This window comes from Zootermopsis nevadensis, unplaced genomic scaffold (genome assembly GCF_977971745.1).
Source record: "Zootermopsis nevadensis isolate Lab colony 2312 unplaced genomic scaffold, Znev_1.0 Znev_ptg000027l, whole genome shotgun sequence".
NCBI classification, from domain to species: Eukaryota; Metazoa; Arthropoda; class Insecta; order Blattodea; family Termopsidae; genus Zootermopsis; species Zootermopsis nevadensis.
The window spans coordinates 7065613-7080950 of NW_028259159.1; the positions used below are offsets into that span (position 1 = coordinate 7065613).

Consider the following 15338-nt stretch of genomic DNA (forward strand, 5'->3'; position numbering starts at 1 on the left):
ATGTCACATCCTTCTACAATGTAAGACTGTAATCTTGAGACTTGCAGGGTGAGGAAGTGAGGTGAAGGACGAAAGATAGCGTCAGCCTTTAACTCTTCGGACTTCCTGCATTCCTTGCAAGTCTCAAGATTACAGTCGCCTACTATACTTGTCCACACATTTTATTTCTCAAAGTAGTTATATATTGCGATCAAATTTGTACCAGAGATTTACACTCAAAATTACCTAGTGAATTTATTTTGGTCACTCCAGTATGCTTTAACAAGTGATTCAAAACAAGCCTTACCAAACTTCCCCACCACGGCTCACTGTAAGAACTTATACATAGAGGAACAAATTGCAGCAACTCTAGCGTATAATGTACATAATGTTGACTAGGAAACTTTAACAGAGATTTCAGATCTGGGACTGGGAATGTGTGTGAAGAGAAACTGCCAAGATGCAGTGATATGAAATGAAAAGAACAGTCCAGCCAATATTAAAATGTCTTTAGTATTTATTGTATTAACACCAGCTTATCGCTTTAGTACTAAAAAAATGTTATTTTAAAAAAATGGACACTGCAAATAATTATGACAATGCTTTCGAAGTACAACTGAATTCACAGAACCACAACCCAAAAGTAAAATATTAATACATAGTAAAGCATTAAAAGAGAAAGACTTGGTGGGTTGTGGCTGTGTCTGTGTAAGCACCATGTCCAGTCTCTCTTCCTCTCCAAATTGGTTGCTAGTAGAAGTCAGAGTCTGAGCTGTTGTGAGAGAGATTTGATTGGTCCCCAGCAGCAGCCTTCATCTCTGGCGAAGTGACGTTGTTGTACACTGAATAGTCAATTGACGACAGTGGATGCAGCTGCAGCAGTTGTGTCAGTGTCGGATGTTTCTTGAGACCTGCCCCAACAAACAATTGTTCATCTGGCCATGAAGAAAGTTCTCCAGAAATGTAACGACATTTCTCGCCTTTCTTTCGTATATTATTTGCGCTCAGCAAACAAGGTAAAAGCATAAATGTTGGGCTATGTCTCTCTGCAGGTTTCACTTCCAAGATGACATACAAATTCAGCTCAACCTGATATGGAAGGTGTATACTAAAACCTGTCAGTCAAATTTCATTTTGGTCCACTATAATCCCTACTTTATGCCCAAATCAAAACATCTATGTCTCTACTATGTGTTTCTTGTATAAAGTACATAATATGAACACATAATGATGAGGTCCAGTCTGTTCTTCTATCTTTCTCAACTCGACAGCCACTTAAACAATCCTTATTACATGTTGTAAAAGAGATCTATGTAATTCTCTCCATTACTATGATTTAATTTTCTTCTCATCGCTTCGTTTCTGAGCAACATACCTATTGACTAACTAGATGATGGTTTGTTTACAGCCCACTTACACGTTATTTTACATTTTCTCCACACCAGATGCAACAGCTACACTGCTATCATGCAATCAAATGACTTACCTATACCTGCATCTCAAGTTAATAAAATAGTACACGAACTATTATTGCCTCTCACAACCCATATAAAACTGATCATACTGTAGAAATGTAATATAATACACAACCCTCATTACTATTATAATGTAAGCATAGCAAGAGTCACACATTCTTCAAGAGACAAAGAAAGCCAATGACATGTAAAGTTATTTCATTGGTATCAAAAACATATAAGAATAAGATAGGAAGAGAACTGTAAAATCTTGGCAACAGTACAGGACTACAACGTTAAATCACAGATTTCACTGCACTCACTTTGTGCCACTGTTCTCACCTTTCTGAAAGTTATTTGGTTGTTGTGCCAAAAGCGTGACTGAAGGATACATCGAGAGGATGATGGCAAGACACTCGGCCACATTGCGGTCTGGGGCACAGGCCAAGGCAGGGGTCATTCCATCGCAGTCCACGGCAAGCACAGATGCTCCCTTCTCCAGTAGCAGACGTGTCACGGCAACCATGCCATGTCGAGATGACAGATGCAGTGGCCTGAAAGGCGAACGTATATAAAGTTCTCGATTAACATCATGTGCATTGCGCTTCCTCCACACATCTCAAACTGACTCGCTCATGTTCAATTATGTCACATGCTCTAGAAGATACCACCAAATGTGTCTTTATTTATTGACAATAACCTCAAATTTTCAGGAGATACTCAAAGGAAAAAAAGGTGAACATTCTATTCACGGCAGTTTGGTTCAGTGACGGAAAATAAATGAATGTAGACCATCAGAATGTCCCAGGTGTCAGTGTTGAGTCCATCATCTAACAAAGTTTGAAATAAATGCATCTCTTTACACCAACATTAATTGCAATTATTTTTATTTCTTACAGAAGTTGTCAGGACTGAATCCAGAATGATAATGTATGTATCTAGTACACTACATCACTAACATGATCCTAATATATTGAAGAAATTGGCATAAACTGGCCTATGTTAGTGATGGAAGCAGTAAGCACATATGAAATTTCAAATTTCAGTCTATTTTACAGACTACATGGCACATCTCAGAAGACAGCCATCTTCAGAAATAATATGATCTAAATTGAAATTAAATACCCAGAAGACTAATTTGTACACATACGTGCGCAGTTCCTTGTTTGTCATATTGACGACTTCCACATCATCCGTCCTCTCGAGCAAGAGGAGGGCCGAGCGGCTGTGTTTACGTTGGCAAGCATGGTGGAGGGCAGTGTTGCTCTGCAGATCACATGCCTTGATGTTTGCCTTCCAGTCCAAGAGCAATTCTGCAACATGGAGTACAGTTACTAGCATGCCAAATACAAAAATTGTAGCCAGATTTAACTTGCCAGAGGAAGAGAAAGCAGACAGAGAACACAAATGAACTGAACGTAACGGCATGAATTGTACTATGAAAGCAAGCAAGGATAAAAAGTAGGTTTATCAGTGGACTGATTCATATGAAATTTGGTATTACCATTATGCGACTGGAGGCAAACCTAACACAATACAGGTGATTCTCATTATGCACTGAGATTGTGTTCCTACAAATCGCTACATATAATGAAAACATGTAAGACAGAATTATTTAATGCTAAATTTATCTGCATCACAACACATGATAAGCTTGGAGAAGGTTCGACATAGGTAACAAGGCTTTAAAATTTCACTGCAGATACGATATTGATGCTCCTCATAATAATGAAATAAAACTGAAGATAGATTATGTACACGCACATAAAGAGTCATTTTTAATTTTTAGTTTCCTACAACTGGTAATAACGTAGAAGACAAGCAAACTTGTGAGATGGGAGGAACACTAATGCAAGTCAGTCTTGTGGTAGCACAATTTCTTCCCTATAAGACATTCTTAGATTCTGTGTTCAAATGCAATGCCTTACTTGTAATATGTCCCACAAACGGTTCACAAATTCAGTAGCACTCACCGATAGCATTGCACTGCCCACTGTATGCAGCCAGGAGGAGTGGAGTCTTCCCAGTGATGTCACTGGCCTCCACACTTGCTCCGTGGCTCAGCAATAACTGCATACACTCCAAATTGTTATAAAATGCAGCCACATGGAGGGGGGTGCGCCCTCGATGGTCCCTCAAGTTCACAATAGATGATCCAAAGTGTCCAATTAGCAGCTCCAAGCACTGCTCGCTGCCTTGGAAGCTAGGAAGTATTACATTGTATCAGTCTCTGCCCATGACTTACTTCCAATAAACTTCTTATACGCAAGTCTAAAAATCTTCACTTTCAGTTAAAATTAGAATTCAGGGTATTAACTTCGTGGTTTAACCCATTAAACTGAGTAAATGCATTAACGTGGCCACTGTTTAGGATGAACATTCAATACACTTCAAACAAGAACTTTATGAGATATGGGGTTCTTGTGTTTTACGGAACTCAATCACCTGCTTAGAAAGTTATTTTTAAGAATGAAATTCAATTTAAAATATGGATTCCACGTACAGCTTGAACCTCTGACAGCATTCACACGTCCAAAGGGACGCCAAACTACTTACGGATTGCTCCTGCACTTGCCAATGCATGCGCAAACAAAGGAAACACAACACATCAAGTGTAAGCTGCAGCAACTTCTGCCATTTTCTTCACAGGAAACAAAGTTCCATTTCTTTACAAAACAAATGTGTGGGTTTTAATTTAATTAATAGTGAATAATTTCTAACCTATCACTGAAATTTAGCACAGCGATCGATATCAGAACCAAATCAGCGAAAGCTTGGAAAACAAATGACAGTGTAATCCACATTAAATTTTCACTAATCTACAGATCAACCCAAGTTAGAGTTCAAATTTTATGACCCCAATCTGTCTCCATGTTAAATTTCTTCTGTTTAGTGTTGAAATTCATCACTCACCAGATAAATGCCATGTTTACGTTTCACTTTGCAATGCAGAAGAGGCAATGAAGTGAGGGAATATGTGAGCAAGCCAGTGAGTGGGTGAACCAGCGATTAAGTAAGCAAGCAGATGATTAAGTGGATGAGATGATCTATTTTACAGTGCTTGCTCTCTTTCTTTTGAAATGTGTTATGTTCCACAGATGAATTGGGCTCACGAGTTCGCAAAACTACGTAATAAGTAAATATGTCCAAATACGAGGGTCGCTCATTAAGTAATGCCCCACATTTTTTTCCTCAGAACATATTTATTCAAGATGGCTCAAATTTAGTGACAATATAAATCAATGTTTCCTTTACACATACTATTTCTCCACATAGTCCCCATCAACTTGTACGGTTTTACGCCAGCGTGGAACAAGTGCATGCATGCCTTGCCGGTACCAGCTCTTGTCCTGTGCACGTAGCCATGTCCTCACTGCTTGAATCACGCTCTCGTCATCTTCAAATCTTGTTCCGCGGATAGCATCTTTAAGTGGCCCAAAGAGATGGAAGTCGGAGGGTGCCAGATCTGGACTGTAGGGTGGATGGGGTAGCACCGTCCAACCCAATTTGGTGATTTCTTCCCGGGTTCTCAGACTTGTGTGAGGGCGTGCATTGTCGTGCAGGAGCAAAATTTCTGCTGGATGCTTGTGAGGCCGAACTCGTCGAAAACGCTTCTTGAGGGTTTTCAGGGTCCTGATGTACGCGTCTGAATTGATGGTCGCACCTCTTGGCATCACATCCACAAGAATGACCCCATCACTGTCCCAAAAGACAGTCATCATGACTTTTCCGGCGGAGGGAGTTGTCTTGAATTTCTTCTTTCTCGGTGATTGAGGATGATGCCACTCCATTGACTGCCTTTTTGTCTCTGGCTCAAAGTGGTGTATCCAGGTTTCGTCACCTGTAATGATCCGGGACAGAAAGACCTCTCCCTCAGCATCAAAACGCTCCAGCAATTCAGAAGAAATCGTTTTCCTTTGAATCCTGTGGTCTGCTGTGAGACTTCGTGGAACCCATCTTGCGCACACCTTCGAATATGCGAGAGCCTGGATAATTGCAATCACACTTCCATTGCTGACTGAAAGCTGTTGGGCCAATTGTCGAGTTGTGATGCGCCGATCCTCACGAATAATGGCATCCGTGCGGTTCAACATGTCTGGAGTGGTGGCTGTGGCAGGACGCCCAGAGCGCGGCAGATCACGGAGCTCGGTTTCTTCACTTCCTGAAGCTTTAACTCTCTTAGCCCAGCGACCAACGGTGCTCCTATCGACTGCACAGCTTCCATACACAGCACACAAACGTTTATGAATGTTCACCACCGTTTATTTTTCAGCAACAAGGAATTCAATTACAGCTCGTTGCTTGTAACGAGAGTCGTTCACAGACGCCATTTTAACAGTTCACTACAGCTCCGCTATCGGTTGGAATCATTTGAAACTCCGTACACGAACGCGGGAAACATCAAATCTCAAGCATGTAAAAGTACACTTTTCTATCTTCATTATTGGCTGAGAAAAAAAATGTGGGGCATTACTTAATGAGCGACCCTCGTATGAATCATCAAATAGCAACTTCATACCCATTCCTCTCTTCCACTTACTTAGTCTGTATGCACTCATGTGCTAAGGCTACTTAATTTCTACACCACAGTCACATATTAAACTGTAGTGATACTTACACAGAACAGTGAACAGGTGAGAATGAGTTTCCCTCCATATTTCCAATGTGCTTCTGCCCAAGAAGATACTCCACACAGTTTGCATTACCTGCAATCAGACAACAACTTCCAATTCTTCAGATCCAGATCAGGGTGTTTTATGATTCAAAATGTAAGCACTCAAAATAAAAAACTCTTTCCCCTTATTCTCTGGAACAGAGGCTTCACAATGATTCCAGTTACAGTGCTTGTAAAGGTTCATCACAAACACCACAAAATCTTGCAACCAAACTTTAACCCAACTGAATGAGCAGTGACCCATTTCACCTTGCTTGTGGCCACATTTTAACATTGCAACACGTAACTCCAACACTAATTTGAAAAAAAAATCCTGTTGGCTATTTTCTCACCATTGTAGCAGGCCCAATGCAGCACTGTACACCCCTGGCTATCCTGCAACTCGCTCACATCTTCATTGGTGTTCCCCAGCATGGTGGCCAGGCATGACAGGTGGCCACAAGCAGCTGCAAGGTGCAGTGCTGACTTGCCATCATGGTCCTGAAATGTGGGGCTTGCCCCCCTGCCCACAAGCAGTTCTACGTTCTCCTGGAGCCCATGTACCACCTGCAACATGCCATAGCGTTATCAATACAATGGTCTCTAGGTGTCTGACTTGTGTTACGTTACCACACAGTCTCCCACTTACAGCCCTGAAGAGAGCAGGGTGCTGATCCTCGTCCACAAGATTCGTGTCAGCCCCGTACTTCAGCAACATCACTATGCAGTCACTGTGACCTGCTGACACGCCCAGCATTAGAGGTGTCCTGCAGCATAAACAAAAGTTCTGTTCAACCTACCAGTGAATTAATGAAAGGGAACGTACAGGTTAACTTTAGATACAAACTTAGCAAATCACATACAAACGAGAATAAAATCGGAAACCAAGGCATTAGAACAAAACAACGTTTCATTCAAAACTGCACAATTCATTGTGATAAGCCGATCAGTACGATGCAGATCGTTACACGAATAAAGATATGCTGAGATGGACTAAGGGAACACTAGAAAGAGGGTCCTGATGCTGTTATAGGCTGTATTTTGCTCAATTTCTGGAGACATGAAACAGAAAACCAGCCTTTAACCTCCCATCCCATTAGATCACAGAAGGATCCACTTCTCAGCTGATTCAGTTCACTGACAGGGTGGTGGTGAAGGAACTGGTGATGTGGCAGGCAGGATAAAACATATCGAACACTCTGATCCTGACCGCTTCTTGTAGTCCACACTGTTGACAACCTGGCTCTCCTCTGTGTTTTCCAACAGAAGCAAGAGACACTCCTTGTGACCATTCACTACAGCTGCATGGACTGGCGTTCGCTGTGTCACTCCATCGTGGACACTTACCAGAGCCCCACAGCGCAGCAATAACTGCACACACTGACGGTGACCTGAAATTCAAGCCAGTCTTTGGTGAGAAACTGATACAATGAAAAAATATTAATGACAGCCAACTATCTGAAATATATCTGCAGTGCTTCAAAGCTCATCTGTATGCGTGTCCTCAGGTCGTTTGTTGTCTTTATACTGACAAACATGTTTTCATATTCTGTATTAGTGACAACAGTAAGCAATCAACCCAAAGGCTAACCACTACATAACCAGAATACTGCTTCTTGTCTGAAAAACTTCTATAATGACTCAATTGATTTTAATGAACCATAGTAGTGGTGATTTCCTCAGCTTGAATGATGAATCTGGACTGTGGACTTCTGGGTTGTGACGTCGCATAATCTTGCAGATGGTAGCCAGTATTTTGGAGCATTATATCACCACAATCATGGTCCAAGAATGCACAGAATTATAAGCACAATCAAAGTTGTTGCTGACATAAAAAACTCAAGTCTCATTAAGTCACAAAAATTCTGATCGATGCTGAAAAATTCACCCTACTCCAAAACTGACTTTTTTAAAAAAAAATAAAAATAAAAATGGCTGTCTACTGTGATGTTACACCATGTACTCCCCTGACCAATGTTTCAGAGGCAGTATGCACCTCTGAAATGTTAGTGAATACCTACCAGACAACAGAGCACAACATCCCGGAAGACAGCCAGCTTCAAACTCAATAACACGAGAAACTTACATCTCACCTAAACTCAAAACACACTAACAATGCAAATGTAAACTCAAACTGGAATATACAGAGGATTATCTGTACCAGCCCTTATTCAAAACAATAAGAATCTATATTACCTTTGAAAGAGGCATGGTCTAGAGGTGCCTTGCCGGAGTCATCTTTGATATTTGCATTGGAAAATAGAGGTAAGAGTAGTCGCAGAATATCACTATGTCCGTGGTATGCCTGAAACAGTGGGGGTTAGAGAAATAATATTGATTTCCACTTCATCTGGTGCACTCTATAACAAAGTTCTGGGTAAAATCAAGGCTGACCGCTAAATGCAAAGGAGTCATCTTGGGCATGTCATCACCACTGAGACTGAAATATGAGCCAACAGCCGCTAGCAGAAACTCCAGGCCTGTCTGATTGCCACCGGCCACAGCATAGTGGATCGCAGTGTAGCCCCTGTTGTCTCGCAGTCTGGGGTCTGCTTTGTGCTGCAGGAGGTATTCCACACACCTGCAAGGATCGTGCCAACTGACTTGAATAGGGATGTGCAAGAAGAAAAAGGGTGGGAGAGGGGGGTGAGGCTTATCAAAGAACTGACAACTACTGATCACTGTCTTGTGCGTGACAATGGTATGTCAAATAAAAACAGAGAACATAAATATGTTACAAATAAATCCTCAATGAATTTGTCGCTACCACGCATACCTTACTGGCCTTTAATTTCATTTCTTATAAACAAAAATCTATTATTGCAAAACTGATCACAGTGCACGGTCAAAAGTGATGTGTTCATGTATTAAATATTCACCATATTGAAAGAAGCTTGAAATAAAATTTGCATTTCCTTATGAGATCCATATTTTGTCATGTACCAAACTGTTTGTATCACGAACCATCCTGGAGGAGTTCTATAAAATTCAATTTTAGTTTCATGAAAAGTAGGGGTTATACTGACCAGCACCCAACAAAAATAAATTTCGTGTTTGGGGGAAAAAAAAAATTACAAAACAAACAGAAACAGAAATGCTGCCCTGAGTGGCCAAAACTGACTACACTATCAAGTTACATACAGTTTTAAACACATAATTTTTCCAAGTTTTTTAGAAAGAGCTGACCTGACACTGGACACAACTTTAACTTGTTCCATGAAGCCCAGGCAACTCTTACTTTCCCTCCACGTCCTGAGCGGCTGCATGGTGAAGAGGTGTACAACCATCCACATCCTGCTTGTTCACCTGACTGCCGATCCCAACCAACGTGAACACACACGGATACTGTCCCCGAGCCGCTGCATAGTGCAAAGGAATCCGACTATGTGCATCTTGCAGCTGAAAGTTGGCACCACTGCTTACCAGCAGATCAAGACAGTCAACTGACCTTTGAAAAAGATGAGTTCATTACCTTGTGTTTCTATTACAGTTTCACAGAAAACTGAAATAAAAGTTACTGACATATCAAGCACATGATTATGGAATATAAAGTAAAATAGAAGTATAATCAGTAGTGGCAATTTGGAAGGAATCATCAATGCATTCGCCTGGCAGAACTGAGGGAAAACTAAAACAGGCCACCTCCTAGACAAGCCCTGAATTCGGCTCCACCCGAGTGCTAACCATTACAATGTAATACAAAGATTCATATTCCATTCTAATCCCTTGATCATGCCCATGAATGAGCTATGCAACTCAACTTGACCGTTCTGTCATCTCATACTTAGCTGCTCTCAAGTCTTACTGTCGCAGACATGAGCCAAGGGATGGCTAAGATATCATGAAACAAACAGAAGGGTTTGGTGAACAAATCTGTATAATTACTCTGCTTCCACGTGTTTATAAGAATGGAGCTACTGCCCTCACACACCATTCTCTCCAGCTAGACTAACACTTGCAGACATAAAACACGTTAACTTCGATGACATGCAGGAATTCAATCATGGACAAAATGATTAACAGCAAATAACAAATAAATCTGAAATGACACCCCAGCACGATACAAACTCACGTTGACCTGACAACCTCCCCTGGCTGTTCCTAAGCAGCCCCTTGCAAATACACATGTACACTCACCCTCTGAATGCTGCCAAATGTAACGGAGTTTTGCCTGTACTGTCTTGAATATCGAGATCAACATTCACCTGCAAGAACTTACGACAGCACTCTACAAAGCCACCAAGGCAGCACATGTGAAGCGGCGTCCGACCTATAACATCACGAATGCAGAGTACAACAGTAACAAATCAAAATGAAGTTCATGATGAAATTAACAACAGATTCATCTGTGAAAGCTTGAGTTTTGTAACGCAAAAACTCATCTGCTGTACCACATGGATATAAAAGTTTTCCCTCACATAGACCCACCCATCAAATATAAACTGGATCAGATTTTAGGCAGAATATTCCAAGAACATTAGTGTCTTACAAGCCAGAAAATAGTGTAACAGGACACTAGAGAAAATTACACTATGTATATTGAGGCAGGGTCTTGATATTGAAAAAAATTGTTTAAAACAGGCACAGTAATCTTACTTGACTTGGTGGTCATCTTCATAAAGGCATGATATTCATAATACATAAGGGTTGTGTACTCAGGCAAACTTGAAATACTGCAATTTTACCTGTTGTTTTGCAAAACTTGGTCTCTTATGCTGCAGGAACAATATATAGCGAGAGTGGGAACATCGTTTGGAGCCAAGAGATATGGAGAGGATAATGGGAAAAATTATTTTGTGTTGTTTTATTTGTGCTGAAGGAAAAACAGTTAATTAATTTGTGTCCAGAGTTGGTACCTTCATATCCTCTCTTGCTAGGATCTGCCTGAAATGTTAGCAGTGTTCCACTCAACAGTTCATGACCATAGAGGGCAGCTATGTGCAGTGCAGTGCAGCCATTCTTATCCATGCTGTCCACAACAGCCCCTGTCAATACAAATCATTAATTTCACGTTCACTCCTCATTTGTCAACTTCCGCAGTTATACGTTCACAGTACAGTCATCTATTCATTTACCTGGTAGATGCATTCCTTAAGAACACCGTGCAAATGAGAAATGCATACGTGAACTGCTGATTTTCCATAACAATTCTAAATTTCTGTATGATAAATAACTACAGACCACCATCATCATGTGTAATGACTATACAGTTGTATCTAATGTTACGTTAAAATTTTAGGAGACAATGTCTCAACCACTCTTCATCAATGCCACACTGTTGCCCACCATGCCACCCCTTACTGATCTCCAGTGTTAAAGTTTAAACTATAATAAAGAACGTACATATTCAATGTAAGACTTGAGGTTCTCACAGCGGTGAGTATGAAGATATCCGTCTTCTGGGTTATTGCGCTGTGTAGTCTGGTCGATGTTAACCAACGTTTCAGAGGTCATACTGCCTCCGTCATCAGGGCGATGAAGATTTCTGTCTTCTGAGTTGTTGCGCTGCGTAGTCTGGTCGATGTTAACCAACGTTTCAGAGGTCATACTGCCTCCATCATCAGGGTGATGACGGAGGCAGTATGACCTCTGAAACGTTGGTTAACATCGACCAGACTACACAGCGCAATAACCCAGAAGACGGATATCTTCGTACATATTCAACTTTTTAGATATTTGTTATTTATGGAGCAGCATCCTGGTATCTAAGTTATAACACTTTTGCTTAAGTGGGATCAACACAAGGTACAAGTTACATTCAGGCTCACCATGATCAATAAGCGTTTTGGAGCGAGTGAAGCGCCCGTGTATAGCTGTCATGTGCAACGGCGTTCTTCCGTCCTCACTTTGGACATTTATGTCAGCCCCCACCTTAATCAGCACTTCAAGGCACCTCTCTCCATGTGTTGACGCAGCAGCTATATGCAGTGGAGTCTACAAGAAACAGCAAAGGAGCAGCCAAAATTCACAACACGCTTAAACACCACATCATGAAAATATAGGCACTGTAAACTGTGCAACCTGCAGTTGATGAGGCAAAGACTTAAATAAACATGCAACAACAGAATGCAATGGCATGTCACTCACCTGGCCTCTGTAATTGAGTGCATTGATGTCTGCTCCATAGTACGTCAGCTCATTGCACATGTTGGAATGTCCATTCAGACACGCTATGTGGAGAGGGGTATTACCGTACGAGTTTCGAGCATCCACTTCTGCACCGCTCTCCAGAAGTATCTGTGCCACATTAACGCTACCACTGGCAGCTGCAGCGTGCAGGGGTGTATACAGCTGTAGAGGAATTAACACTTCCAATCCAACAACCTTATACATGGACGTAATATTAGATGGCATTCTACATCTGTCACACAAATTCTCCTACATCCAAAATAACAGTCTTCAAACCCTCCTGGAAATTGCAAAATTTGTATTTCCGTGATTCCACGAACTTTAGTTAAATTACCATTTCAACCTGTAGACAGAGACCTACACATCCCCACTTTTGGTACTGCTGATGGCAAAGAATTAAAAAGGCTGGAGCCAGACTGGCCTCAAATAGCATGTATCAAAAGCTTCATGAAAATCACATTATTATTTTAAAAGTTGTAATATCATGTTCTGAATTACAATTTATGAACCCATAGATAGATACTTTAATATTAGGGGCTTTTGCCCTCAAGATCGAAAAACTTTGTTCCTCTGAAATGTTCGTATCTACCTACAAGTCCACATGGTGTGACAACCCGAATGACCAACAATGACATAGACCACAGAAAAAACCTCAAATCTCAGATCACTTGACTTGCAGTCCACAGACAGGATTCTGAACATTTTAATCTCATCTTCGTGCAATACAAAACATGAAATAAGACCATTTTTTCTACCTTCCTTCCTATCTCAAACTGTTCAGAAACAAGACAAATGCTTTGCCTGGGCAAGTACAATCAGTGTAAGTGCGACAAACCGTTTCCAAGGCCATCACGTACTGTAATTACAGAACTGTACTCACATCCCTGTCCTTCACATTCATGTCAGCAGAGTGGTTGATCAGAAGTCTCACAACATCTTCATAGCCCATATGCGCGGCCCAGTGCAGAGCACGTCGGTCCTTCTTGTCGCAAGCGTTCACCACACAGCCCTGAGTAAGAAGCAGCTCAGCCATCTATAAAGCAACATGGGCATTCAAATGACTAATTCTTTAACAATACAATGCAACACTCCTCTTACAAATGAAATGCATTACTTCACAAAATCCTGAAATTCCACTACCTCGTGGTGACCGTTGTAAGCTGCATGGTGCAGACTGGTACGCCCACCACGATCAGTCACATTGATGTTAGGTAACAGTGGTATCAGGTTATCGGCACAGAGAACAGCATTATTAGCGGCAGCCACATGAAGGGGAGTCTGCCAGTATCTGTCCCTAGCATTAATATCAGCCTTGTGTTTCAGCAGGATCCCAACAGTATCCTGAAAATGATTACATGTTACACAGACTGCAGTTAATTTCCAGTATAGTCCCTCAATAACAAGATGCAGAGATATGCTTGACACACATGGGTTGGATAGACAGTGACATAATACAACTCACCTCACTCCCACTGCAGCATGCCCTATGCAGAGGTGTGAGCCATTTTGAATCTTTGGTGTTAACCCTTGCACCACTCAGTATCAGTGCTTCTACAATGCAGGGATCTCCCCTGAAGGCAGCTGCATGTAATGGGCTGCGTTTCTCACTGTCCTGGAGATTCACATCCTCCTTCTGCCCCAGTAACAGCTGCACCTCCTCAACATCCCCTATGAAGATTGCTTTGACGAGAGGCGGCTGGAATGGACACAGCACAGGGGGATAACAAATTAATTTGTCAAGGTCCGATATTTCTTATCCAATTATCTGGTCTGACAGCACAAAACTACCTACTTATTCAGTGTAGAGCATAATCTGAGTTCCACACATGCAAATATTACTGCAATATTTAATTTTGTTTGGTTAAATCATGTTAGATTATAAAGGGCTGAGGTGTACTCTACACATTTACCGGATATTTTAATTGCCCACTGCAAGTGAAATTTTAGAACTATCTGAAATATAAATAGAATTACCTCGTCTGACAACTGTTGTATTACCATGCTCTTTCCTGTTGTCTCTCACTGAACTCCCTGCTTATAACAGGCGACAGATTTCTCACCAATAATCATAAAATGACAAAATTATTAAATAATTTTCGTAGCATTAAATTTAGACGAACTATATCATTGTTTTCGTGTGATTAAGTCATCCGAAGGCATGTAATTACAAAAATGTAGGCGATTTTAAATTAAAAACTTGAAATGTTGCCATTGCAACAACTGAGCGCCAAATTATTATCAGAGTACTATATATTATGTACATTTTTCCATTATCAGACATTAATTTTTCCTGGACGCCTAAAAAATTAACATTACTGACATAGATAACCTGAAGTCACTGTTGTTCAAGCAGAGCTAGTGCAAGCTAGCAAGTATGTATCGAACGATGACAAAGATATCTTACGTATCGACTTCATGTTCAATGCCTTCAGAGTACACAAGCCTTCGTAGTTGGCAATGTAACCAGTTTTAAGGAAATGACAAAAAGATATAAACTAACCTTTGCTAAATTGGAGGCACATTTAGATTTCAATAAGTAACTTGCACAATGGTTCCATCAGGAGTTAAAGTAGTCGAAAGTAAAATTAAGCTTTTTTGATAGATTGGAATGAGAATTTTTACAATGAAACAGGGACATCTACCTTCAAAGTTTTTGGCCTAATGAAATTTTTGACTTTCCGCAGAGCTTCTTCAAGACAATAAAAAATTTATATAATATTTACAAAGGGTTATCTTGTTGGTTCTTGGCTCTACAACCCGGTTTGTGGGTTTCCGCCGCCTCAATTTTCGGATGTTTCTTGGTCTTTGAAAAGTGCATCTGTGAGTAGTTAGTGACCAGCCCACTGACTGAACAATTTCTGCCAGAGCCATCTAACAGTTAATCAGGAGACTTGGGTGAGAAAAGGCCGCTGAATTTTTATTACGAAACATCTCATATCAAGATCGTAAGAGTCATCTTACTATCAAAATTATTTTCCTACACTTATTGCACTGGTATGGCAATTACAAATGCGAATGTGCTGCCATCTCAAAAAGGCAAACTGCACCTAAAGAAATGGGCGCATGTGCTTGAACACATAAATTTCCAAACAGTCGTGGTCGTGCGAATAATCTACCTTTCT

The 15338-nt window shown here is 40.9% G+C and overlaps 1 protein-coding gene across 2 annotated transcripts; it reads right to left on the minus strand.

The window, feature by feature from the left end:
- Positions 1-473: 473 nt before the first annotated feature.
- On the minus strand, positions 474-14646 carry LOC110832437 (uncharacterized). Of its 2 annotated transcripts, none has more exons than XM_087356326.1 (19): positions 14191-14646; positions 13679-13912; positions 13357-13557; positions 13097-13249; positions 12175-12378; positions 11856-12021; positions 10944-11072; positions 10225-10357; positions 9326-9535; positions 8482-8668; positions 8284-8392; positions 7298-7478; positions 6737-6854; positions 6441-6654; positions 6052-6139; positions 3407-3636; positions 2584-2746; positions 1776-1987; positions 474-890 (listed from the first exon to the last, which is right to left on the minus strand). In XM_087356326.1, the coding sequence occupies exons 1-19, from the start codon at positions 14215-14217 to the stop codon at positions 730-732; spliced, it is 3120 nt and encodes a 1039-aa protein (XP_087212452.1). In that variant the 5' UTR covers positions 14218-14646; the 3' UTR covers positions 474-729. The 2 variants fall into 2 exon arrangements, with proteins under 2 accessions (XP_087212452.1, XP_087212451.1); XM_087356325.1 differs by having other exon boundaries at positions 8482-8686.
- Positions 14647-15338: the final 692 nt, after the last annotated feature.